The sequence below is a fragment of the Grampus griseus genome (genome assembly GCF_964374135.1).
Source record: "Grampus griseus genome assembly, chromosome: 7".
Taxonomy (NCBI): Eukaryota; Metazoa; Chordata; class Mammalia; order Artiodactyla; family Delphinidae; genus Grampus; species Grampus griseus.
In genome coordinates, this window is record NC_139001.1 from 33809573 (window position 1) to 33836457 (window position 26885).

At 37.2% G+C, this 26885-nt stretch overlaps 1 protein-coding gene across 1 annotated transcript; it reads left to right on the top strand.

Moving 5' to 3' along the window:
* On the top strand, window positions 1–23274 carry TMEM237 (transmembrane protein 237; the record flags this gene model as incomplete). Its single annotated transcript, XM_082658157.1, has 12 exons — window positions 1–54; window positions 2731–2762; window positions 4262–4347; window positions 6557–6694; window positions 14910–15030; window positions 16044–16201; window positions 17366–17489; window positions 17782–17973; window positions 19173–19246; window positions 19917–20010; window positions 20850–20971; window positions 22735–23274. The coding sequence occupies 12 exons, from the start codon at window positions 1–3 to the stop codon at window positions 22800–22802; spliced, it is 1263 nt and encodes a 420-aa protein (XP_082514283.1). The 3' UTR covers window positions 22803–23274.
* Window positions 23275–26885: the final 3611 nt, after the last annotated feature.

Consider the following 26885-nt stretch of genomic DNA (forward strand, 5'->3'; position numbering starts at 1 on the left):
ATGAGGGCGAACTCGGGGCTCCGGGTGGAGGAGGACCACCCGGTGAGCGGTGAGGTGCGCGTTGGCCGCTGCCGCTGCCTCTGGGGCGGAGTGGACACCGACATGCTGGGGACCAGAAGGGGACAGCCCAGCTCGGGGAGCGCGCGCATCGGCCCATTTGGCGCTCACAGGATAGGGCTGGGGGTCGGGGGCGGGAAGTTCTTCCCAAGGCCGGACCCGAACTCCAGGAGCTGGGCGAGGAGCCAGGCTTGAAGTTTCCGGGGGCCTGAGTGCGCATGTTGCCATGACGACGCCTCACCCTGCTGCCGCCCCTTCCCCTGCGGGTCCGGGGCCTGCCACAGAGGGTCTCTTTATCGACTCCTCCGGAGGGCATTTAGCCGCCCGGGAAAGAGCCGTTTGCCAGCGGGGACTTTTAATCCTGGGCTTCTCTCACTTCCCTCGAACAAATCACCGCAACCACTTGGGAAACCATGGAAAAATCGTGATTGCTACACCGCACCCGCTGGAGTCTCTCCTCCCGGGCATGTCAGCCCTGACTCCGACGCCCCCTTTTCCGCAGGAGTAGACTGGAAAAGCCCCACCAGGTCTCCGCGCTCCCCCTCGCTCCCACCCTGATGGAGGAGGCTGCGGGCCAGAGCGGCCTCTGCGGCGCAGTTCGATGACGCATTGCGCCTGTGCGCGGGGCCCGCTGGGCGGGTGTGAACCCGGGCGGGGTGTGAGCGACCCGCAGCTGGGAGTCAGCGGCTCCCAGGTAGCCCAGCTTTAGACGGAATGGGGAAGAAGCAGGTGGTAAGCGAGCCTTAGTTACTTTTGGTTCAGTTGAGCCGTCCTACTTTTGAGGAGTGTCGAGGTTGGGTTTCTGGATGGATGATACGTCATTTTTGCGGGACTTTTGAAATGTGGAGTTATCGTGTGAACTGAGTCTTTGGTGAGAAGGCGGTCCATAGCATCTTTAGAACGATACCGCTTTGTAGATAGAGCAATAACTGTCCTTCTTTGCTGGTTGAATTTTGACAACTGGATAGTGTTAAGACAGCTGGCCTTGTCCTAATCTTTTAGCATTTGTATTAACACACTTTTTGAATGAATGGATAGGTAAATGGGACAGTTGTGGAACAAACTACGAGTGTTTAAAATTTAACCTTTTTAAATCAATGTCCTTTGCAAGCAGCTTGAGATACTTGGAACATTAAACTGACTTCTAGGCATTTTTGTTAGTATTTTATTTTGAAAGATTCCAGAGTGCTACTTAACTGTAATTTCTCTGAACTGCAAACACTTTTCTTATTCATGTAAAATAGCATTTATAAGTTTTTTTTCTTTCTGCCCTAAATGCGTTTTTCACACTGTATGTTTCAGAGTATGTTTTTAAAAAGTATGTTACTATGTGGCTTAAAACCTCCATTTGCTTCCCATTGAATTAAAATCTCTAATAATTAGTGATGTTGAGCATGTTTTCATGTGCCTCTTGGCCATCTGTATGTCTTCTTTGGAGAAATGTCTATTTAGGTCTTCCGCCCATTTTTTGATTCGGTTGTTTGTTTTTTGATACTGAGCTGCATGAGCTGTTTGTATATTTTGGAAATTAATCCCTTTTCAGTTGCTTCATTTTCAAATATTTTCTCTCATTCTGAGGGTTGTCTTTTCATCTTGTTTATGGTTTCCTTTGCTGTGCAAAAGCTTTTACGTATAATTAGGTCCCATTTGTTTTTATTTTCATTACTCTAGGAGGTGGGTCAAAAAAGATCTTGCTGTGATTTATGTCAAAGAGTGTTCTTTCTATCTTTTCCTCTAAGAGTTTTATAGTGTTCGGTCTTACATTTAGGTCTTTAATCCATTTTGAATGGTACAGATGAACCTATTTGCAAAGCAGAAATAGAGACACAGACGAAGAGAACAAACGAGTGGACACCAAGGAGGGAAGGGGCACATGGGATGAATTGGGAGATTGGGATTGACATATATAACAACTATGTATAAAATAGATAACTAATGAGAACCTGCTGTATAGCACAGGGAACTCTACTCAGTGCTCTCTGGTGACCTAAAAGGGAAGGAAATCCAAAAAAGAGAGGATATATGTATACATATGGCTGATTCACTTTGCTGTACAGCAGAAACTAACACAACATTGTAAAGCAGCTATACCCCAATTAAAAAAAAAATCCAGGCTCCTTCCCTTTGTCTTCCTAATTAATCTGCCCATGCCTTGATAACTGTGTTTCATCCTTATTGGCCTTCTTTTATCTGGAACTCTCTAAGCCCAATCTCCCATAAAGGACTTTGTATTTGCTCCCCTTTGGCTCCTTTCTTATTCAGATCTCAACTCAAATATCTCCTAACTAAAGAGAGACTTTTCCTAACTAAAGTAGCACTCCTCATTCTTCTCTTCCATATATATATATATATATATATACTTAATGTTATTGTCTAATACTTAACCACTAGAATGTAAGTTCCATAAGAGCAAGGATCCCTCTGTTTTGTTCATTACTATATCCCTGATGCTTAGAACAGAGCCTGGTCTGTAGACATTAAGGAATATAGGAAGGAAGGAACTTTATATGAAATTCAGAAGTGATAGGACAAATTAAAATTGCCCATCTGATTCTCATCAGTACCTCCTGGGTTTCACTTGACGAATAGGATTATCAAAAATTTGAAATACATGAAGTAAAGATGCTCTAAGGTTTTTACTTACAAGAAGTTTTCTTTTTCTTTTCCCCATAGCGTCCTCCACGAGCTCTTCCACCTGTGCCAAGGTAAAAATAATTTACAGTAATTTTATTATTGAGTTTTAAGAATGCAAAGTGAGTAAAGTGAGAAAAATTGACTAGTACTTTTACACAATTATAATAATTCAGAAGAGACTTCCTGAAAGTTTAAAGATGAATAATTCTTGAATCATCAAGATAACAGTTATAATTAAATGCTCTGTTTCAGAGACTAAATGTCCACATGTTAGGATAATGGATCCATTCTTAATGTTTTAATGTCTTGTTTATCAGAATTCTGATCCTCTTTTGTTTGCTGGAATAGTTTCCTCAGAGTTTAAGCTGATTTTAATCAGTGACAAAATAAGAGTTCTTAATCTGTTTAATCCACTTTATTAATAGACAGTAGGGAATATGTATATGTAGGTTCAGAAACTATTGGGGTTACTTTGTTAGTCTTATTAAACAGCTTATTACTGATAATTAATAAGCTAGTTTGTAAACTAGCTGATTTTGTGTGAAAGCTAATTTTATTTTAAGTTTGTAATGATTTAAGTCAATTTTCAGTCTAACAATATAATAGATTTCTAATTAACAGAGTTTCTCTTTTTGTCTCTGTCCTGATTAAATTTGGTCGGTGTCATATAAAGTGCTAATCAAGGTGAGTTAGTTCACTGTTAATGTAAAACTTTCTAAATACAGTATTTGGTGTTTGAAAGTTAGTTTGATTCCTTCATTTTCTCTTAAACTTGAATCTGAATAGTATAATTTATAATGCTACAATTTTTTATCATAGTAATCTCCTATGACTGCCGTTTTTAAAGGATGGTTGATATATAACACTAGTTATGTGGCTGATATTTGACCTTATAAATTAAAAAGCATTCATCCCTGAATGGAGTCACCTAGAACATAACTGTTGGCTAGATTTTAGTTCCGTAATAGGGACTACATCTTCCTTTGTCTCATTTCATCAGGATAGGCTGGGTTATGGCACACTAACCCCAAAATCTCAGTTACTTAATATTATACGGGGTTTTTCTGGTTAATGCAAAGTCCATTGTAGCAACAATCCAGGACAGTTACCTTTCTCTACCTCTTCACTAATGATGTAGTGATCCCGGCTGCTTCCATGCTGTGGTTCTGCCATCTTAACATGAGACCTTCTCAGTTGCCACAGCAAGGGAAGGAGAAGCTGGAGGGTTACTCACTGGCTTTTTCAATGTTTTGGCCCCCAAATGGCACAGATCACTTCATCTTGCAGCCTATTGGCCAAAACCAGTCATAGGCCACACCTAAGTGCAAGGGGGCTGGGAAATGTAGGGGATCAGATGAATATTTGGTGAGCCCACTTTCTGTCACAGTTTATAACATTACTGACCAGCCATGAGCTACCGGTACTGTACTATGGGCTCCCTTTGACTTTGTCAGTCTCTTGCCTTCTTCCCCTAATGTCTAGAAATTGGCTGGACCCAGGGGAAAAGAGGGAAAGGTATTCCCTACTAAAAGTTCCCCTTTGACTTTTCCCTGCATTGAATTTTAGGCAGCCTTTTCTGTTGTTCTTTCTGTTTTATAGATGATATTCCACTTAGTCGTCCTAAGAAAAAGAAGCCCAGAACAAAAACCACGCTAGGTAAGAAGTGTTCTCTGTTGTGTGGGATCACAAGTTTTCCCAGGACCTCAGGCATGCTAAACATTCACAGATCAGGGAGAGGCCAGGCCCCAGTCCCAAGTCACTGCTGTGTTAAGGATAGAATCCAGTTTACTTTGAAGCAGTGGGATTCTTGGTGGCAGTGAGGGACAAGATAGTGGGCAGCCTGAAGAGTATCTAGAAACATTTGTGTAGTAAAGGGTTATGCTGCCCTGGATCTTACTTCCACAACATTCTTGGACTCTTCGAGGTCTTTCATCCCTAGATAACGTAAGTTGTCTTGAGCTATGATTGGTTCCAGACCCTTGAACAGGATACTGGATTTAGAGACACAAGGTTCTTGGATCCCTCATTTCAGTCAGAGAGTCTCTGCATTAGAACATGAGTCTGAAGGCAGGGCCGTATCATCCAGGTATTAAAGCTCCAATAATGAGCAAGTTCTGTGAACTTTTTTGGTCCCATTCACTGATAATCCTGGACGTTCTGTCAGTAACTCAAACTCAGCACGTCCAGAATTTATCATCACTTTCAACAATTAATCAAGTTTTACTGCTTACTTACAAATTTCTTTTAATGCCCCCCCCACCCCCACTCTCCCAGTGACTGGGGCTGGAAACCTCAGTCGCCTCTCACTGGTCGCTTCACTCTACTTGCTGCCTCTCACAAGCTTGCTTCTTCTGTAGTATCTTTTACGTTTCTTTCCCCTTGTCATTTCCAGTCACGACAACCGTAGTTAGCCTAGGTCCTTTCTTCTTCTCACCTGAGCTATTGGGGTAGCCTCCAACATTGTTCTGTACTTCTAGCTTTCTTCCACCCTAGTCGGTCCTGCCCACTACTGCTGGATGAACTTCCTAAAGCTCGTAGCTGATCATACCTTATACCTGGTTGGAAACTTGTATTAGCTTATCATTGCCTAACAAATGGCGGAATACATGGTGGGTGGAGGAAAAGAGAGAAATGGAAATGGATGCATAGAGAAAGACATACAGATATGCAACAAAAAGAAAAGAGAGGCAGAGAGACTTAGATTCACAAAGACACTGAAGTGCTAGGCCCTAAAAATATACTCACAATTAAGTACAGACATGTACATGTGGATTTAGAAAGGTCACTGGTGAAGGATGCAATAAAGACTGAGTTGGAGTAGCAGAGGTAGGGCTCTATCCCAGCTACCAGCTTTTTTTCTTGTAAAAAAGAGGAAAAAAATCAGTGCTCTAGACAAAAAAGGAGGTGTATTGCTAGGCTTTTATTAAAATTGTTTTTCAATTAGGGTACTTCAAATTTTTCACTCCTACAATTTGCAGTTCTTCTACATAAAATAGTAGGTGGTGGGGAAGAGATATTTCTATAGGATGGATTGCTAGCAGTAAAACTGCTAGACAGAAGGACCTATACATTATTAATATGATAAATTTCTGCTAAATTGCCTTCAAGGGAGTTGTTATTTTCTTGCCACCAACAGAGTTTGAGTGTCACATTTGCTAAATCCTTGAGAACATTGGAAAATATCAATCTTTCAATTCTTTTTGTCAACTTAGTGGGCAAAAAGTAGCTTATTTTAGTTTCCGTTTCTCTGAATACTAATGAGGTTAAGCATCTTTTCATTTGTTTATTCACTCATTTGTATTTCTTCTTTTGTGAAGAAGCAATGTAGTGAATGTAATGAAGTAAAATTCAAATCTGCCAAAATGGGTCGAAATCTGTTCAAAGATTTGATGAGGGGAGAGATTGAAATGATCAGATGAAGAGATTTTTAAGTAGTCTGTTAACTCCAGTTATCTGTGATGACTTTATCGTGTGTTAATTTATTAATGAAGGACTAAACTATATACAGGCTGATAATTCTCAAGGCATAAGACAGCATTCCCTATGGTGACAGTTTCCATTACATTTTCACCTTTTTGAAAGTTCAGAAGCAGTTTTCCTCCTGCCTTTCTTTTATTCCTCTTTCTAGCCCCCTGGTTTTTTGCTTCCTCATTCTTCCTTGTTCCCTCATTTATTTCTTTTCCCAACTTAAAGCCCAAAGTTACAGGTGAGGAGGGAGGAAATCAAGATTTGGGGCACAATTAGTTCTGTAAGAGAAGAGGTTATTATATAGGAAACATTCCAGTTCCCCGTTTCCCTATATTTTTAAGACTTAGTAATCTCTGCTCAAGTTACCCCAATTTTTTCCAACTCCATTTCTCTGTAGCTAGTGCTTCTTTGGAAGGTCTTGTTCAGACTGCTGTTCACAGGCCACCTGAGGGCAGTGAGCCACCAACTAAAGACCCCATAGAACATCAAGAAGCTCCTGTTCAAAGGAGACAGAAGAAGACGAAGCTACCTCTTGGTATGTAAAGAAACTAAGGTTAGGTTGTGACAGCAGCTGTGATTTTGGGGGTATGATTAGAAACCTGTCTGTTCCTATTTTTCCCCACCCATATCCCAGTTTTTTCTTTTTTGCTTAAAATTTTTATCGCCAGAGTAATTCCCATGGGTTAAGTCAGGAATATTTTAGAGGATCTCTTTTGAGCGTATCTGTACAGATTATGAGAAGGAGTGCAAATTCAGGACCAAAACAGAAAGTTCAGATCTTGGTATGTATATGAATTTGGTATATTATGAATGGACATTGAGATTAGTGGGGAAAGGAAAAATTCTGTATTAACAGCAATATAATGGAGCAAAAGCCAACATGTTTTGAGTCTCACTATGTCTCAGCACTATTCACAAGGTAAACAGAATATTATATCATTATTTTGCTATCAAACTGGCAATGCTTTTTAAAGATTATAAAATCCCAAACTGTTGGATATAAAAGTATTGGTGAGAAATTGGTATACTCGTGCACCAGTGATAGAAAGTATAAATTGATATAGCCTATCTGAACTTATAGGAATAGAAGTAACTACAATGGCTACAGTAATTAAAGGATGCTAACTGTAACATAAGAGTAGAAACTGGTAATAACCAAATATTTAACAATGTGATACTGCTTAGATAAATCATGTTTTACCCATTTAATAGAAACCAAGTACTCATTAAAAGGATTGTTAAAGTAAAATAGTGACATGGAAAGCCATCAGTAATATATTGTTAAGTCAAAAACAAAGATTATAAAATAGTATGTATCAAAGGGTCCCATTTTGGTAAAATATGTTTTATTAATTTCCTAGGGCTACCGGAACAGATTACCACAAACAGAATGACTTAAAACAGCAGAAATCTAGTCTCTGACAGTTCTAGAGGATAGAGGTCCAAAATCAAGGTGTCCACAGGGCCACGCTCCCTCCAAAGGCTCTAGGAAAGAATCCACCCTAGCCTCTTCTAGATTCTGGTGGTTGTTTATAATTCTTGGCATTCTTTGGCTTGTGACAGCATAACTCCATTCTGTGCCTCCATCTTCAGATTTTTCCCTGTGTTTCTGTGTCCAAATTTTGCTCTTCTTATAAGGACAACAATCACTGGATTTAGGGCCCATCCTACTCCAGCATGACCTCATCTTAACTTGATTACATCTGCAAAGACCCTAGTTCTAGAATCTCATTCACAAGTATTGAGAGTTAGGACTTGCACATATCTTTTCCGGGGGACACAATACAATCCAGACCATATGTATATACAAACACATATGTAAAAAGAACGGAAGGCTATAGCAAAGTGTCAACAGTGGTAGGTTTTTTAGAAGGAGGAATTAGGTATGATTTAAAAAAATTTTCTTTCTTCATTTATGTTTTATTAATTTTTATATATTTTATGTATATAACTTTTATAATAATTAGAAAAAAGAAAATAGATTTTGTTAGAGTAAAACAAAGGAAGGAACAAAGATTGGGAGATTAGCTCTCTCCTATTAACATCAGCCCCGAGGAATAGTTTATTACAAAATAGTTTCCCTGACTAATTCCTTGCTTCTTAGAAGATAGTAGATCCTTATTAGATGAAAGAATTATAGGAGTAGAGGGCAGGAACTAGAAAAGTTAGGAGAATGGAGCACAGTTTTGAGATGCAAGTTGAAATGGGATACCACAGTGCCTGGGGGCACTAAGAGGAGAAGGAGTGGGCAGAAGAGGGCAGAAAAGGAAAGAGAGACAGAAATGACCCTAAGACAGCTTTACCTACTCTACAATTTATTTCATTACTGGCAGTAAATATAGTTGAATTAAAACTACTCTCTTAGACACTTACTCACTTTCCCTGCCTTGTGAGGACACGCAAAAAGACATCTGTTTGCAAGAAAGCTCTCGCCAGAATACAACCATGCTGACACCTTGATCTCAGACTTCCAGCCTTCAGAACTATAGCCTCATCCACCAGAGGGCAGACAGCAGAAGCAAGAAGAACCACAATCCTGCAGCCTGTGTAACAAAAACCACATTCACAGAAAGATAGGCAAGATGAAAAGGCAGAGTGCTATGTACCAGATGAAGAAACAAGATAAAACCCCAGAGAAACAATTAAATGAAGTGGAGATAGGCAACCTTCCAGAAAAAGAATTCAGAATAATGATAGTAAAGATGATCCAGGACCTTGGAAAAAGAATGGAGGCAAAGATCGAGAAGATGCAAGAAATGCTTAACAAAGACCTAGAAGAATTCAAGAACAAACAAATAGAGATGAACAGTACAATAACTGAAATGAAAACTACACTAGAAGGAATCAATAGCAGAATAACTGAGGCAGAAGAACGGATAAGTGACCTGGAAGACAGAATGGTGGAATTCACTGCTATGAACAGAATAAAGAAAAAAGAATGAAAAGAAATGAAGACAGCCTAAGAGACCTCTAGGACAACATAAAATGCAACAACATTCACATTATAAGGGTCCCAGAAGGAGAAGAGAGAGAGAAAGGACCAGAGAAAATATCTGAAGAGATTATAGTCGAAAACTTCCCTAACATGGGAAAGGAAATAGCCACCCAAGTCCAGGAATCGTAGAGAGTCCCATACAGGATAAACCCAAGGAGAAACACGCTGAGACACATAGTAATCAAAATGGCAAAAATTAAAGACAAAGAAAAATTATTGAGAGCAGCAAGGGAAAAACGACAAATAACATAGAAGGGAACTCCCATAAGGTTAACAGCTGATTTCTCAGCAGAAACTCTACAAGCCAGAAGGGAGTGGCATGATATACTGAAAGTGATGAAAGGGAAGAACCTACAACCAAGATTACTATACCCAGCAAGGATCTCATTCAGATTTGATGGAGAAATCAAAAGCTTTACAGACAAGCAAAAGCTAAGAGAATTCAGCACCACCACACCAGCTCTACAACAAATGCTAAAGGAACTTCTCTAACACGAGAGAAGAAAAGGACCTACAAAACAAACCGAAAATGGTAATAGGAACATACATATCGATAATTACCTTAAACGTGAATGGATTAAATGCTCCAACCAAAAGACACAGGCTTTTTGAATGGATACAAAAACAAGACCCACATATATGCTGTCTAGAAGAGACCCACTTCAGACCTAGGGACACATTCAGACTGAAAGTGAGGGGATGGAAAAAGATATTCCATGCAAATGAAAATCAAAAGAAAGCTGGAGTAGCAATACTCATATCAGATAAAATAGACTTTAAAATAAAGAATGTTACAAGAGACAAGGAAGGACACTACGTAATGTTCAGGGGATCAATCCAAGAAGAAGATATAACAATTATAAATATAATTGCACCCAACATAGGAGCACCTCAATATATAAGGCAACTGCTAACAGCTATAAAACAGGAAATTGACAGTAACACATAATAGTGGGGGACTTTAACACCTCACACCAATGCACAGATCATCCAAAATGAAAATAAATAAGGAAACAGAAGGTTTAAATAATACAATAAGCCAGATAGATTTAATTGTTATTTATAGGACATTCCATCCAAAAACAGCAGATTACACTTTCTTCTCAAGTGCACACAGAAAATTCTCCAGGATAGATCACATCTTGGGTCACAAATCAAGCCTCAGTAAATTTAAGAAAATTGAAATCATATCAAGCATCTTTTCTGACCACAATGCTGTGAGATTAGAAATGAATTACAGGGAAAAAAAATGTAAAAAACACAAACACGTGGAGGCTAAACAATACGTTACTAAATAACCACGAGATCACTGAAGATATCAAAGAGGAAATCAAAAAATACCTAGAGACAAATGACAATGAAAACATGACGATCCAAAACCTTTGGGATGAAGCAAAAGCAGTTCTAAGAGGGAAGTTTATAGCTATACAAGCCTACCTCAAGAAACGAGAAAAATCTCAAACAATCTAACCTTACACCTGAAGTAACTAGAGAGAGAAGAATAAACAAGACCCAAAGTTAGCAGAAGAAAAGAAATAAATATTAGCAGAAATAAGTGAAATAGAAACAAAGAAAACAATAGCAAAGATCAATAAAACTAAAAGCTGGTTCTTTGAGAAGGTAAACAAAATTGATAACCATTAGCTAGACTCATCAAGAAAAAAGGGAGAGGACTCAAGTCAATAAAATGAGAAATGAAAAAGGAGAAGTTAAAACAGACACCACAGAAATACAAAGCATCCTAAGAGACTACTAGAAGCAACTATATGCCAATAAAATGGGCAACCTGGAAGAAATGGACAAATTCTTAGAAAGGTATAACCTTCCAAGACTGAACCAGGAAGAAATAGAAAATATGAACAGACCAATCACAAGTAAGGAAATTGAAACTGTGATTAAAAATCTTCCAACAAACAAAGTCCAGGACCAGAGAGCTTCACAGGTGAATTCTATCAAACATTTAGAGAAGAGCTAACACCCATCCTTCTCAAACTCTTCCCAAAAATTGCAGAGGAAGGAACACTCCCAATCTCATTCTGTGAGGCCACCATCACCCTGATACCAAAACCAGACAAAGATACTACAAAAAAAGAAAATTACAGACCAATATCACTGATGAACATAGATGCAAAAATCCTCAACTAAATTCTAGCAAACAGAATGCAACAACACATTAAAAGGATCATACACCGTGATCAAGTGGGATTTATCCCAGCGATGCAAGGATTCTTCAGTATATGCAAATCAATCAATGTGATACACCATGTTAACAACTTGAAGAATAAAAACCATAGAGTCATCTCAATAGATGCAGAAAAAGCTTTTGACAAAATGCAACACCCATTTATGATAAAAATTCTCCAGAAAGTGGGCATAGAGGGAACCTACCTCAACATAATAAAGGCCATGTACGACAAACCCACAGCAAACATCATTCTCAATGGTGAAAAACTGAAAGCATTTCCTCTAAGATCAAGAACAAGACAAGGATGTCCACTCTCACCACTATTATTCAACATAGTTTTGGAGTCCTAGCCACAGCAATCAGAGAAGAAAAAGAAATAAAAGGAATACAAATTGGAAAAGAAGTAAAATTGTCACTGTTTGCAGATGACATGATACTATACATAGAGAATCCTAAAGATGCCACCAGAAAACTACTAGAGCAAATCAATGAATTTGGTAAAGTTTCAGGATAGAAAATTAATTCACAGAAGTCTCTTGCATTCCTTTACACTAATGATGAAAAATCTGAAAGAGAAATTAGGGAAACACTCCCAATTACCACTGCAACAAAAAGAATAAAATACCTAGGAATAAACCTACCTAGGGAGACAAAAGACCTGTATGCAGAAAACTATATACACTGATGAAAGAAATTAAAGATGATACCAACAGATGGAGAGATATACCATGTTCTTGGATTGGAAGAATGAATATTGTGAAAATGACTATACTACCCAAAGCAATCTACAGATTCAATGCAGTCACTATCAAATTACCAATGGCATTTTTTTTATGGAACTAGAACAAAAAATCTTAAAATTTGTATGGAGACACAAAAGTCCCCAAATAGCCAAAGCAGTCTTGAGGGAAAAAAATGGAGCTGGAGGAATCAGACTCCCTGACTTCAGACTATACTATAAAGCTACAGTAATGAAGACAATATGTTACTGGCCTAAAAACAGAAACATAGATCAATGGAACAAGATAGAAAGCCCAGAGATAAACCCACGCACCTATGGTCAAGTAATCTATGACAAAGGAGGCAAGAATATGTAATGGATAAAAGACAGCCTCTTCAATAAATGGTGATGGGAAAACTGGACAGCTACATGTAAAAGAATGAAATTAGAACACTCCCTAACACCATACACAAAAATAAATTCAAAATGGATTAGAGACCTACATGTAAGACCAGACACTATAAAACTCTTAGAGGAAAACATAGGAAGAACACTCTTTTACATAAATCACAGCAAGATCTTTTTTGATCCACCTCCTAGAGTAATGGAAATAAAAATAAACAAATGGGACCTAATGAAACTTAAAAGCTTTTGCACCACAAAGGAAACTATAAACAAGACGAGAAGACAACCCTCAGAGTGGGAGAAAATATTTGCAAACGAATCAATGGAGAAAGAATTAACCTCCAAAATATATAAACAACTCATGCAGGTTAATATTGAAAAAACAAACAACCCAATCCAAAAATGGGCAGAAGACCTAAATAGACATTTCTCCATAGAAGACATACAGATGGCCAAGAAGCACATGAAAATCTTCTCAACATCACTAATTATTAGAGAAATGCAAATCAAAACTACAATGAGGTATCACCTCACACCAGTTAGAATGGGCATCATCAGAAAATCTACAAACAACAAATGCTGGAGAGGGTGTGGAGAAAAGGGAACCCTCTTGCACTGTTGGTGGGAATGTAAATTGGTACAGCCACTATGGGGAACAGTATGGAGGTTCCTTAGAAAACTAAAAATAGAATTACCATATGATACAGCAATCCCACTACTGGGCATATACCCAGGGAAAACCATAATTGAAAAAGACACATGCACCCCAGTGTTCATCGCAGCACTATTTACAATAGCCAGGTCATGGAAGCAACCTAAATGCCCATCGACAGACAAATGGATAAAGAAGAAGTGGTACATATATACAATGGAATATTACTCAGCCATAAAAAGGAGCGAAATTGGCTCATTTGTTGAGACGTGGATGGATCTAGAGACTGTAATACAGAGTGAAGTAAGTCAGAGAAAAACAAATATTGTATATTAACACATGTATGTGGAATCTAGAAAAATGATGAACTGGTTTGCAGGGCAGGAATTGAGACACAGATGTAGAGAACAAACCTATGGACACCAAGTGGGGAAAGTGACGGGGTGGTGGTGGTGGTGGTGTGATGAATTGGGTGATTGGGATTGATATGTATACACCCCTGTTGACTAATAAGAACCTGCTGTATAAAAATAAATAATAAATTTCAAAAATTCAAAAAAGACATACTACTCTTAGTAATTCAGTTAGGGTAAAATTTGAAAGTCAAGATGGATACCAATATACCTATATAGTTTTATAATTCATGAAAAAATATAATTTTTATAATTCATGAATATAATTTATGAAAAAAATGTATTAATAGAAATGACTCTTTTTGGAAAATTCAGGACCCAACTAAGTTTAGGCCAAAGAGTACTTGTGACTGCCATTCTAGAATGTACCTACCCCTACAGGTCCAGCTTTCTAAATTTCTGTGTTTTAAATTTTGTTCATTTTTGTTTTGTTCAGAACGTCTGTGGTAGGCTCTACTGCTTATATTATATTTCCAGCCCAGGCTGTAAGTGTTTTTTAAAATAGAATTTTCGGGACTTTGAGGGCATTCCATTTCCTGTATTTCCGGATAGGAAGAGTTTCTAGTGGGTTAGAAGCTTCCATTGACTCACTTGAACTTAATACCTTGTGTGCAAAAAAGAGTTAACACAGCAGGCCTGGACAGGCCTACTTTCTAGAGGGCCTCTTGACTGACATCTGGGAACTTGGCTGGTAAACAATTTTCTACATTGATATAAAGCTTTCTCTATCAGGGTGGCTCACTGTGCATTTGTGCACACAATGTGATTTATGCTAAACATCTGCTTTTCTTCTGGTAGTCTAGAATTTTGGTATGTGCTCGGCAGAGGGTGCCTATGTGATCACTCCCAATAAAAACCCTGGGCGTTGAGTGTCTGATGAGCTTGCCTGGAAGAGAAAGCAATATATGTGTTGTCACAACTTGTTGCTGGAAGAATTAGCATATCCTGTGTGACTTCATTGATAGAGGACTCTTGGAAACTTGTACCTGTTTTCTTTTGGACTTTGCTCCATGAGCTTTTTCCTTTATGCTGATTCTGCTTAATATCTTTTCCCTGTAATAAAGTGTAACCATGAGTGTAACTGACTTGTGAATCCTTTGAGTGAATCACAGAACCTGGAAGTAATCTTGGAGATCTCTGACACACCCTGGGTGTTGGATTACTTAATTTTTTTTTCTATATTGTTTGGTATCACAATTTCAAACTTTCTCTTGAGTGTTTAGAGGTGTAAAATTTTAAAAATTAAGAATTTGTAAGATGGTGAAAAAAATTGGGGGCCAATTAAAATTCTTAAAGTTCTTTTGTCTTGCAGAAGTCTTGTACATTACTTTCCTTTTTACATCCTGGTAATTTGAAAAGTTAATCTACTTTATTTTCAGAACTGGAGACTGCCTTTACCCAGAAGAAGACTTCTAGTGCATCTTTATTACCAAATGAAAATGGTATCAACGTGGAGCCAGCTGAGGAGCCAGCTATTCAGAAACCTCGAAGGAAGACAAAGTAAGAATTTATTTGTCCTTCTAAATATTTTACAGAGATACCTTGATGCTTAATTTCAAGCTCCCAAATGGCAGCTTCTAAGTCTTATTAAATACTTGTAGTTGTATATCTCTAGGATAAGTAATAGTACAAAAATATCAGTTAAACCAATCTAAGGGTAAATTTGAAAAGAGTAAACCCGCTGAGAAAAGTAAAATATTGTATTTAAATAAAAAATTTTAGGAGCTGTCTCTGAAGAAGAGGACCACAAATAGAAGATTTTGTATAAGTAATAAAAATATTACATATTAAAGATATTAAAAATTAAAGGTAATATTAATAAAATAGGCTATATTATTTATTTTCTCATGTTAACAGAATTCAAATTACGATTTTTTTAGCAATACATAAAAATATTTTAACATAGGAAATCAAGTGTCAGGTAAAATATAATGGTATTCTTTCTTTTTTTTTTTTTTTTTTTTTTTTTGCGGTAAGTGGGCCTCTCACTGTTGTGGCCTCCCCTGTTGCGGAGCACAGGCTCCGGACGCACAGGCTCAGCGGCCATGGCTTACGGGCCTAGCCGCTCCATGGCATGTGGGATCTTCCCGGACGGGGGCACGAACCCATGTACGCTGCATTTGCAGACGGACTCTTAACCACTGCGCCACCAGGGAAGCCCTATAATGGTATTCTTTAAAGAAGTTCACTGGAAGTTATATTACTTGTTTGTACTTGGAAGTGACTCTGCAAATAGAGATCAATATCTATATAGAATCATGTAATTTTAAATCTGTGAAGAAGCTTAGGAATCTCGTTCAGTCACTTCATTTTCCAGATGAGAAAACTGAGGCCCACAGAAATAAAAATGACTTGCTGTGCATAAGAGTTAATAACTGATCCATTTGAGTAAAAACCAAATTTTGTGACTCCCAAGTCCAAGGCTCTTTCCACGAGACTCACAGGTACCTCCTTATTTGGGTCTGTAAAAAGTTAATAATCATCCATTTTTCTTACTTTCTCCCTGATTATAGGAAAACCCAGCCAGCAGAATTACATTATGCCAATGAGCTAGGAGTTGAAGATGAAGACATAATTACTGATGAGCAAAGTAGTCCAGAACAACAGTCTGTACTGACTGCACCCACTGGTATTAGCCAGCCTGTAGGGAAAGTGTTTGTGGAAAAAAGCCGTAAGTAGGTCTTTGTTTTGGAATGTGAGCTCTTTAAGAATTATGCAAGGATATCCTTTGACCTGGGAATTATACTTCTGGAAATCTGAATTAAGGAAATAAGCAAAAATATGGATAAAAATTTGTACATAAAGCTAATCATCACATTGTTATTCATGAGAGTGAAAAACTGGAAAAAACCTAAATGTAAAACAGGAGGGGAATGATTTCAGACAGTTATGGCATATCTATACAATGAAATCTTCTGCACCACTAAAAATAATGTTTAGGGAGAATTTTTCACTTCATGGGAAGATTCTAATGAAAAATAAACATAAATACACACATGTAGTTTAATTTCAGCTATAGAAAATTGCATAGGACAAAAAAGACTAGAAGGAAATATGCCAAAATATTAATGCTGGTTGTTTCTGTGTTATGGAATTATGGGTAATTTAAAAAATCTCCCTCTACTCCCACCCATTTCTTTATTCTTTTTTTTTTTTTTTTTTTTTTTTGCGGTACGTGGGCCTCTCACTGTTGTGGCCTCTCCCATTGCGGAGCACAGGCTCTGGACGCACAGGCTCAGCGGCCACACCTCACTGGCCCAGCCGCTCCGCGGCATGTGGGATCTTCCCAGACCGGGGCACGAACCCGTGTCCCTTGCATCTTCTTAAGACAAGTGTATGAAACAACCAGTTTCTTTTCACATCACAGAATGCCATGCTACACTAACTGTCATCTTTTCCTAAGAAATTTAAGGTGTTTTCAAATATTGACTTTTATAGTGTTGGGATTTAAACTTTAATATTTGTAAAGTCTCTAAATTAGAGGTTTTTAGACTATGTTATGTTAAGGGTTTCCAGACTTTGTTCTGAGTTGCAAGTTCATTATTGTATTTCATTAAATATAATTGATTTCTAAGACTGTTACTGTAACATCTATTTTGGGTCGAGAAGAAAGTGCATGGACATTGTTTACTTTCCTTAAAGATAAAAAAATAGTATGTTTTATAAACTGAAAGAAAAGAGCCTTCTGAAATAGGGACCAAATCAGGGAGAATTTTTACATAGGAAAACAGCAGAATTTCAGTCTCAGTGTGAGGGTTCTTAAGTGTAGAATAATAGGAAAGACCACCAGGGTTCCCTCTTGTTAGTTGTTTATAGTTGTGTATTGTGTTCTTAGGGCGATTCCAGGCTGCTGATCGCTCAGAGTTGATAAAGACCACAGAAAAGATAGACGTGTCGATGGACATGAAGCCTTCCTGGACCACCAGAGATGTTGCACTGTCAGTGAACCGGGCTTTCAGGTGGCTGATTTTGTTGGACTTCTCTTAAAACAAATGTTCCATAATTTTTTTAAAAAAGTGTTGATTGTTCAATACTATTAACAAAATTGACAGCTTAAAATGGTGGTGGGTATAGTTTTTAAACATTCAGTTAGAGTTAAATGATCTGCCTATCAGTGTGGTAAAAAGAAAAACTTGTTTTTACTTTTTGTGAAATGTTGAATTTTATTCTTATATGTGAAGAGACTTGAAGAATGTTTTAGCTTTTTACTTTTGTCATTCATGTATAATAATGAAACCCTTTTCCATTCAGGATGATTGGTCTCTTTTCTCATGGCTTCTTGGCTGGCTGTGCTGTGTGGAATATTGTTGTGATATATGTTTTAGCAGGAGACGAGCTTTCTAACCTCTCAAACCTTCTGCAACAATACAAGACGTTAGCATATCCATTCCAGAGTCTTCTCTACTTGCTTTTGGCTCTAAGTACAGTTTCAGCTTTTGACAGGTAAGACTCTTGAGACTGCAGATCCCTCTAACTTTTCTTCAGGAGGAAGTGTTGAGCAAAATGTGTCCCTGACTGACTGACATTTTCAAAATAGAATTATATTAATATTATTATTAATATTATATTAATATTTCAATTATTAATTAAATAAAATTAATTAAACAATTAATTATTAATTAATTATATTATTATTAATTAATATTATAATATTAATATTATTTTGACTTTTTAAAAAAGCCATTCTGTTTCTGGTTTTTTTGGGGGGTGGGGGATGGGACTACTGTGAGCAAAAATATCCCCCAAAGTCTTAACCCATTCCAGCATCAACTCTAAGCCCAAAATTTCATACAAATATAATCAGCTCAGAAAGTCCCAAACATCTTCCAGATGACCTGAATCAGGTATAGACAAAACTCTGGGTATTTTATTAGTTTCCTAGGGCTGCTGTAACAAAGTACTACAAGCTGGGTGGCTTGAAACAGGAATTTATTTTCTCACAGTTCTGGAATGCAGAAGTCTAAAATCAAGGTGTGGGCAAGGTTGGTTCCGTTTTGGAGGGCTCCAAGGAGAGTCTGTTCCTGCCTCTTTCCTAGCTTCCAGAGGTTTCTGGCAGTCCTTGGTGTTCCTTGGCTTGTAGATGGATGCATCACTCCAACCTCTCCTTCTGTTGTCACATGACAGTCTAGTCTCTTCTGTGTGTGTCTTCTCTTCTTGTAAGGACACTAGTCATATTGGATTAGGGCCCATTGTAATGGCCTCATCTTAATTGATCGCATCTGCAAAGACTCTATTTCCAAATAAGGTCACGTTCATAGGTACCAGAGTTTAGAAGTTCAATATATCTTTTTGGGAACACAATTCAACCCATTAAGAAAAACAACGTGTAACCCAATAATATGGGTAATAGAAAGAGGTATAATAGAATCTAATGAAATTTACCAATCAAGTTTAATTTATTTCTTCTTAACTCTAAAGGAATGATGACTAAAATAGTCTTCTAGTTAAATGTTTTATGTTGCCTTTGTAAATAAGATATCCTTTCATGTGTGTTAAGTATAAACTGTAGCTACTTAAAGCTTAGTAATAGACAACACATGTGGTAGCATTAAAATAGAGAAGGAAGAAACTATTGTCCAGAGAGTACAGTTTTGTAAGATGTTTACAGCTGCACTGTGACAAGAGGCTTTTGTATTTCCTAGGATTGACTTTGCTAAAACATCAGTAGCCATCCGAAATTTTCTTGCCCTGGATCCAACAGCTTTAGCATCTTTCTGTGAGTAAATAGTTTAATTTGATAACTCTGTAACTTTGAACCAGAAAGAGTATAATTTTATTTTAAAACAGACTTTATATTATTGCTACTTATAAACATTACATATAGATATTCAGCGGAATTTGTAATTAAAAAACCATGGTAGGCATAATTTTGATAGAATTATTTTTTAATAGAGGTTATCTAAATAACTTTTAAAAGCTTGTTATTCTGTATTGCTTAATATTTAACTTTTGTGTTTTCTACTTAACATTAAACAGATTGAGCTGATAGGGCATTTTAGTAACAAATACTATTTTATATCTTTTTGATAATTTGGAATAAATTTTGTTCTAATTATGAGAATATTAATAAAACTAATTTTAGGACCTTGAGTAAGTCATTTAATTTCTTAAAAGATCTTCTAGGTTCTTGTCAGCCTAATGATGAAATAGTAAGCATCAAAACACCCTTCTCTACCTATATTCTTGAAAAATAATGTAAGACTATCCAGCCTATTGAAATTGACTAAGTGAAATTTTTTTTGTATCATCATTCCCCAAAGTACAGATTATTTTTGATCTTAAAGTAATCTATAAGTTAAAAATAATTAATTTTAATTAATTTTATTAATTAATTAAAAATAATTGTTAAAAATACATTATTAGTAATTCATTTGTCTTTTTCTCAGTGTACTTTACTGCTCTTATATTATCTCTGAGTCAACAAATGACAAGTGACAGAATCCACCTTTACACACCTTCTTCTGTTAATGGTAGCCTCTGGTAAGAATTCACAGTAGCATTAGTAATTGTTGATTGTAATAATAGCAACGATGGGAGTAATGGTGCTATTCTTATCCTTTCACTCTTTTACTTGTTTTCATCTATAAATAATATTGAGGGCCCTGTTTTATTACCAAAATTATGGCCAAAAAAAACCCTATTCAATTGGTTAATGGGTAACTATTGTTGTATACTCCTGCATTTCTAATGAAATGTTTTGTAAAAAAATCTGTTTTAAATCTCTGAAGTTATGGTTTTAAAATAAATCATTACATGGTGAACTGGGGGAGCACCACATCCTCACCCCCAATCAGGGAGCCTGATACCGCAGAGCAGTGATGGGAGTGGGTACCTTGGGATAGAATCAGGAAACCAAGCAAGAAAGAGGAAACCACCAAGAAAGAGAGTGAACTAGGGAGAGTCTGCTTCCGCCGATCAGTGGCCAGCCATGAGAGTGACAGGATGGCTGAGATCCCACTTCACAAAACTTAGAGGGGCAGTCTTGTTTGAAGAGAGTGGCTAGGGGCTTGAGGTTAAGAGAGAAAGGAATGATTGAAGAGTAGCACTAACAGTAGTTGGAAGGGAAACTTAGAAAAATTCTTTGGCAACAGTAAATTTCCATTACATCTGTGTACAAAGTAAATCTGTTTAGAATTCAATAACATTTGAACCTTTGTTCTCATGATATATATGGTGTTATTTTATAGGGAAGTTATAGTTTATGCTTGTTATTCCTCTGGGTGAGGACTGCTCATTTTGTTTAAAGTTTATAAAATAGATATATCTGGATATATGGACCAAAATGAAGACATTTCTAATGAGTATTTCTGTACCTTTAGGGCAGAAGGAGTTGAGGAACAGGTTCTCCAGCCATGGATTGTGGTGAATCTGGTGGTGGCCCTTCTGGTTGGATTATCTTGGCTTTTTTTGTCTTATAGGCCAGGCATGGATCTTAGTGAAGGTATGTATTAAAGAAAAAATAGTATATCATAAAATCTTCTGTAATGACTTTATAAATCTTCTTTTAATGGATATAGCTTACAATGTTTCAATAACAAAGATATATTTAAAGTAAAATAACTTAAGAAGAATAATAATAAAGTGGTGAAACAGAATGCCACGAGAAGCAGGGAGGAGTGTGTAGGAGAGCTGTAGTCTTGAAGTATCGAATACTTCATGAGGGGCTTCTGTGGTCCTGTCTCATACTTTGGAGGCATTTCTTCTCTTGGAACGCTTCAGGTATTTTATAGGAAGTTTTTGCTCTTCGTTTCTCTTAGTCTTTTTCTGATCAAAGTATCTCTTAATGTGAAATAAATCATGCTTCATCTATTAGCCTCTGTTAGACACATATTCAAGTGAATTTATTCTTACCTCCTCCTCTACCTGCCACAAAATCTTAACCCCTCGTTGTCTAATGAAGTGTTTAGTAATCCTACCTTCAGTGTGCCCAGGCTGAAGTGAGATTTGCTAATCTCTATCCTCAGACCCCTCTTGGAACACCTGAAGAAGAGTCACATTAGCAAACTGTTAGTCTTCTCAGCACTGCTTTGGGAACTGCTTAGTATTTGTATTGTAAGTTGTATTTCCTGGCAGATGTTCCACAATTTCACCCTTGAATCTCTTTGATATTTTCTGGACTTTGGTTATTATTTTATTCTTGATTGGTTAAACATCCTGAGCATTTAACTGCAGTTTGACCAACTGATTATAGCCTATGTCTCAGAAGTCTTGGAACTGAGAATCTTTTCAACATTTCCATTTGTAAAAACCAAGACAAAAAATGTGATCTTCTTGTGTATTTTCATTCATAAATGTACCTTTGCTCATGTTGTTCACTAATTATTCCTTTGGATATATTTAAAGTATTAAAAGAAATCTTCTTAGGCTTTAAGTATTTTGCTGTTTTTCTTTCACTCAGTATAGTTTTTAGTCATTCAAAGATTTTTTCATCTAATGCTTACATCAGGCGACTTCATTTTGTTAATTCCTAAGGTTTTCTTCTTTTGTATTTCCTGATATTTTAATAAATTATGTGTCTATGCTAAGTAATAGTTTAAATGTAGAAATGTCAACTAATAACATTCTGCACTGTGGTTGGGATTAAAGCTGCATGCAGCTGGCTTGTGTAGTATTCAGTCTAAATCACAAAGTGTGTGTTACTTATTAAATATTTCCAGAATCCTGCTTTTAGGGTCATGTGAGTCAAATAACATTTCCATGTGGATAAAAAAAGGAAATATAAAATGAGGATGATAATACTCGCTTAAAGAGTTGTTATGGTGATTAAATAGGGTAACATATTTAAGATATCCTGGCACACACCTCATCTTAGTTCCAGGTCCTCCACTGCATCTGTGTCCTACATTTTAGGTTATCATGATCACTATAGAATTAGACCTCTTAGATGTCTAATGATCCTGGATTCTCTAAGTGACTTAAATTTCCTGGTAAGAGTTATTATATTGTCTCTATTATATGTTTTATTTTTCAAGGGTTTATAATACATTCAAAACTTGTATATCTCAAAATGCAAAACGTGTACATTTGTCATTAGTTCACCTTTTAAATCAGATTTCACAATCAAGAATTCTTACTTGTACTTGAGGGCTTTCTATTATCATATAATATGTCAATATTTAAAGACTGTTTATAACTAAGCTATAAAACTCTTTTTGAGATACTGGGAAATCATTTTGAGTGTGATTTGTTCATCTTCTCTCCCAGAGTTGATGTTCTCCTCTGATGTGGAAGAATATCCTGATAAAGATAGAGGAATCAAAGCCTCTTCATAGTGCCAACTCACCTTCAGAGTAATTACCTAGTATTTAGAATTTTTCCCATTCTTGTTTTTAAATGTATTTTTATAAGATATTTACAGATGTATTTGGAATTGATTTTTCGATTATATAATACTGAAGAATTTCTCAGGATTATGGAAAATGTTAAAATTGTATCTGTGATTTATACTCAACCATTAATTTCCATAGCATTATTGTCTTTATGACAAAGGAGATGCTGAGGTAGAAACCAGCAGGTGAAAGTGTTTATTTCCTGTTTTCTCAAATTAGTTGCATTTATAATCATTATCTTTAAAAGTACTGTATACAGTGCTTTTAAAAAAGCCATAACTTTAGTGTTACAAAATAGGTTTAAACATTAATTTAGGGAATAGGGAAGAAGGGGGGAAAAAGGACCTTCATTATTTTTCATGACTCCTTACTGAATAAATTGAAATATGAAATTTGGTTTTTTTTGAAACTGGTTCAGTGGTTGTGTATCATGTAATAAGTCTAATGTAATGTAATTTAGCTTGAAAGATGCTTTATTTCATGGCTAATAAAAAGGAAATGTAACTTTTATTTGAAAAGTTTTATAATCGTAAAAGTTTATTTTTCTTGAAGACCTGTACCAGTAGTTCCCGTATCTGGTTGCACATCAGAATCATTTAGGGAGCTTTAAAGAAACATATATTGCAGAAGAGAAGCCAAGTGGGCCAAGAGCTCAGGAGAACAAAGGAGAGGCCTGCGAACCTATTAATACTCACTTGACCTCTGCAGACCCCTTCCCCTGCTTCTTTTTTACATGACAAGAAGTATGAGTAGAAATTCACTATACCTAATCTCAAGCTCTTTGTCAGAGAGATCTTTGGCTGTCACGGAAATCCCACTCTTCAGGTGGGTCCTGCACTCAAAGAGGTCTCTTCAGAGCTGTCTCCAGTGATGCCTCAACTGGTATGAGACCTAGAGCTCAAGACATTAAGGCTCACTGTGAGAAAAGGTGTCTCAGAAGCTCTTGAGCACCTCAGTAAAACTGGGCCTGCCCTGTTAGCAAGCCACTGAATGCTGTGGAGCAGAAGAGGAGTGACAAATTGATGATGGAGTTGGCTGGCTCTGAGCACAGGTCTAAATTTGGTACGCACACCATACTAGGAATATCTTGCTGTTTGTAAGGCCAGAGCTGCTGAAAAGGGAATTCCCTTTCTGTCACAGAATTGTGAATCCACTGGCAATCCTGAAGTCATCCTGCCTGTTCCAGCTTTCACTGTGATCAGCAATGCTTTTCATGTTGGCATCAAGCTGGCAGTGCAGGAGTTCATGATCCTCCCTGCCAGCAAACTTCAGGGAAGCCACGCTCATTAGAGCTGAAGCTTACCACACCTGAACAATGCCGTCAAGGAGAAACATGAAAGAACCAATGTGGGGGATTTTGGTGAGCTGAATATTGTCCCCCAAAGATGTCCATGTCCCAATCCGTGGAATCTGGTGGAGCTGTACAAATTTTTCATCAAGGAAAACACAGTGGTATCTATCAAAAAACTTTTGGCCATGATGATTGAGAAACTTGGAGGAAGTTCGTTGCTAATGTATGTCTCCATGATTGGCTCAAAATCATAATTTTTCTCACCTTTCTCCATACATCACATGTTGGGTAGAGTGGTATACTTAGTAGAGTTCCTGAGGTGTCAAAAAGCAAGATCCCCAGTGGGGTTTTTGTCATTGTTTTTTGGGTACAAAATATTCGGTAATTAATACCTGCCTCTCCCCACTCCCCGCAGGCAGAACAAAATATACATAGGCTTCTATGCTCCATTCCCAGAGATTCAGATTCATTGGGTCTGAGATGGTACCTGGAACACTGTCTTTTAGAAAAAGGTATGCCAAGTGGTTGTGATATAGCCAGTAGACTAGCCAGCATTTGGGATCTCTGGCCTACGTGTACCATTTGTAATTTATTATGAAACAAAGCTTGGATTGCAATAGATGACTTGATTTGATCTTGATCAAATTGCTAGGTTTGTGAGAGGACAAAAAAAAAGAAAGAAAATGAATAAAACATGGTACCTGTCTTTTAGTGACTCATAATCTAGTCAAAAGACAGAGATAGGCATAGGAGTTGAAGACTCTAGGGAAGTATTTCAGGTAAGGGGTATGTGCAGGTCCTTTATAGGATGGATAGGATTTCTACTGGTGGAAGTGGAGACAAAGAAAAGGCTATACACGTGAGTGAGCTCTGAGGGATTTTTATTTGGAAACTATCAAATGTAAAATTGTTGAAAGACTAATGTAATAGCAACTGTAATCTATATCAACTTAGATTATTGTTAAATTTTTGCCTCATTTGCTTTCTTTCTTTATACATCCTTTCTCTTGGTAAATCTTTTGAAAGTAAGTTGCTAACATCATGTCACTTCACCCAAATATTTAAGCATGCATCCTCCAAAAAGAACATTTTTCTGCATAGCACAATATCATTCAAACAGTTGGAAAAACAATAATTTCAGTCCATTCTCAAATTTTCCCAGATGTCTCTTAAGATCTAGTCATGGTTTACGCATTTCAGTTTGTTATCTAAATTTAAAATGGTCTCATCTTTTCTCCCCCATGAGATATATATATATATATATTTTTTAGATGTTGGGGGTAGGAGTTTATTAATTTATTTTATTTATTTTTGCTGTGTTGGGTCTTCGTTTCTGTGTGAGGGCTTTCTCTAGTTGTGGCAAGCGGGGGCCACTCTTCATCGCGGTGCACGGGCCTCTCACTGTCACGGCCTCTCTTGTTGCGGAGCACAGGCTTCAGTAGTTGTGGCTCACGGGCCTAGTTGCTCCGCGGCAGACCAGGGCTCGAACCCGTGTCCCCTGCATTAGCAGGCAGATTCTTAACCACTGCGCCACCAGGGAAGCCCCCCCATGATATTTTTTAATTGAAAAATTTACTGAGATAAATGTAGATTCATGCAAACTTAAATAATACAGAGTAATCCTTTGTACACTTGGCCAGTGCCTCCAAATACCATTTTACAAAATTCATAGTATAATATCACAACCAGCATATTGACACTGACATGATCTACCAATCTTGTTCAGATATCCCTAGTTTTACATATCCCTAGTTTTACTTGTACACACTTGTGTGTGTCTGTATATATTAAGTTCTATACAATTTTATCAATTGTGTAGGGTTCATTTATATAGCACCACAGCCCAGGTACTGAACAAGTCCAAAAACCATAAGAATCTCTCATGCTGCCCTTTTATAAACACAACCTCCTTCCCACATCCCCTCCCTGCACCTCTAACTCTAAGCCCTGGCAATCACTAATGTCTTCTATTTCTAAAATTTTGTAATTTCAGTAATGTTATAAGTTGAATCGTACAGTGTGTAATCTTTTGGGATTAGCTTCTTTCTGCTCAGCGCATTCCCTGGAGATTAACCCACGTTGTATGGCCATAGTTCATTCCTTTTTATTGCAAAGCCATGATCCAAGGTATGTATTGAAGTTTAACCACTTACCTGTCGAAGGACATCTGAGCTGATTCCACTTTTTGACTATTATGAACAAAGCTGCTGTGAACATTTGTGTATAGCTTTTTGAGTGAATGTGAGTTTTCATTTCTCTGGGATAGACACCCTGGAGTGCAATTGCTGGGTTGTATGGTAGTTCCATGCTTAGTTTTTTTAAGAAATTACCAAACTCTTTTCAGAGAGGCCATACCATTCTACATTCCCCCGTGATATTTCGTGTGTGTGTGTGTGTGTGTGTGTGTGTGTATGAAGAATCCAAACCAGTTTTTAAAAATAGTCCCATCTACATTTTTATTTGTTTGATTTTTTTTACCCGTAAAAGTATCATTGAGTTTGTTTCTCTACCTCCTGAATTTCCTGTAGACTGGAGGTTAGGGCTAGAGGTTTGATTAAAGTTAGGTTAGATTTTTGTTGTTGCATCACATGAACCCTAAGGAAGTCAGAGTGTGCTGGTGGACAGCAAGTCTCTTTGAACAGTGATTAAACACGACACAGCACAGACTCAGAATGACAGCAAACATGTATCAAGGGCATTGGGGTATTGTGCCATGAACCCTGAAGAGTGAAAGG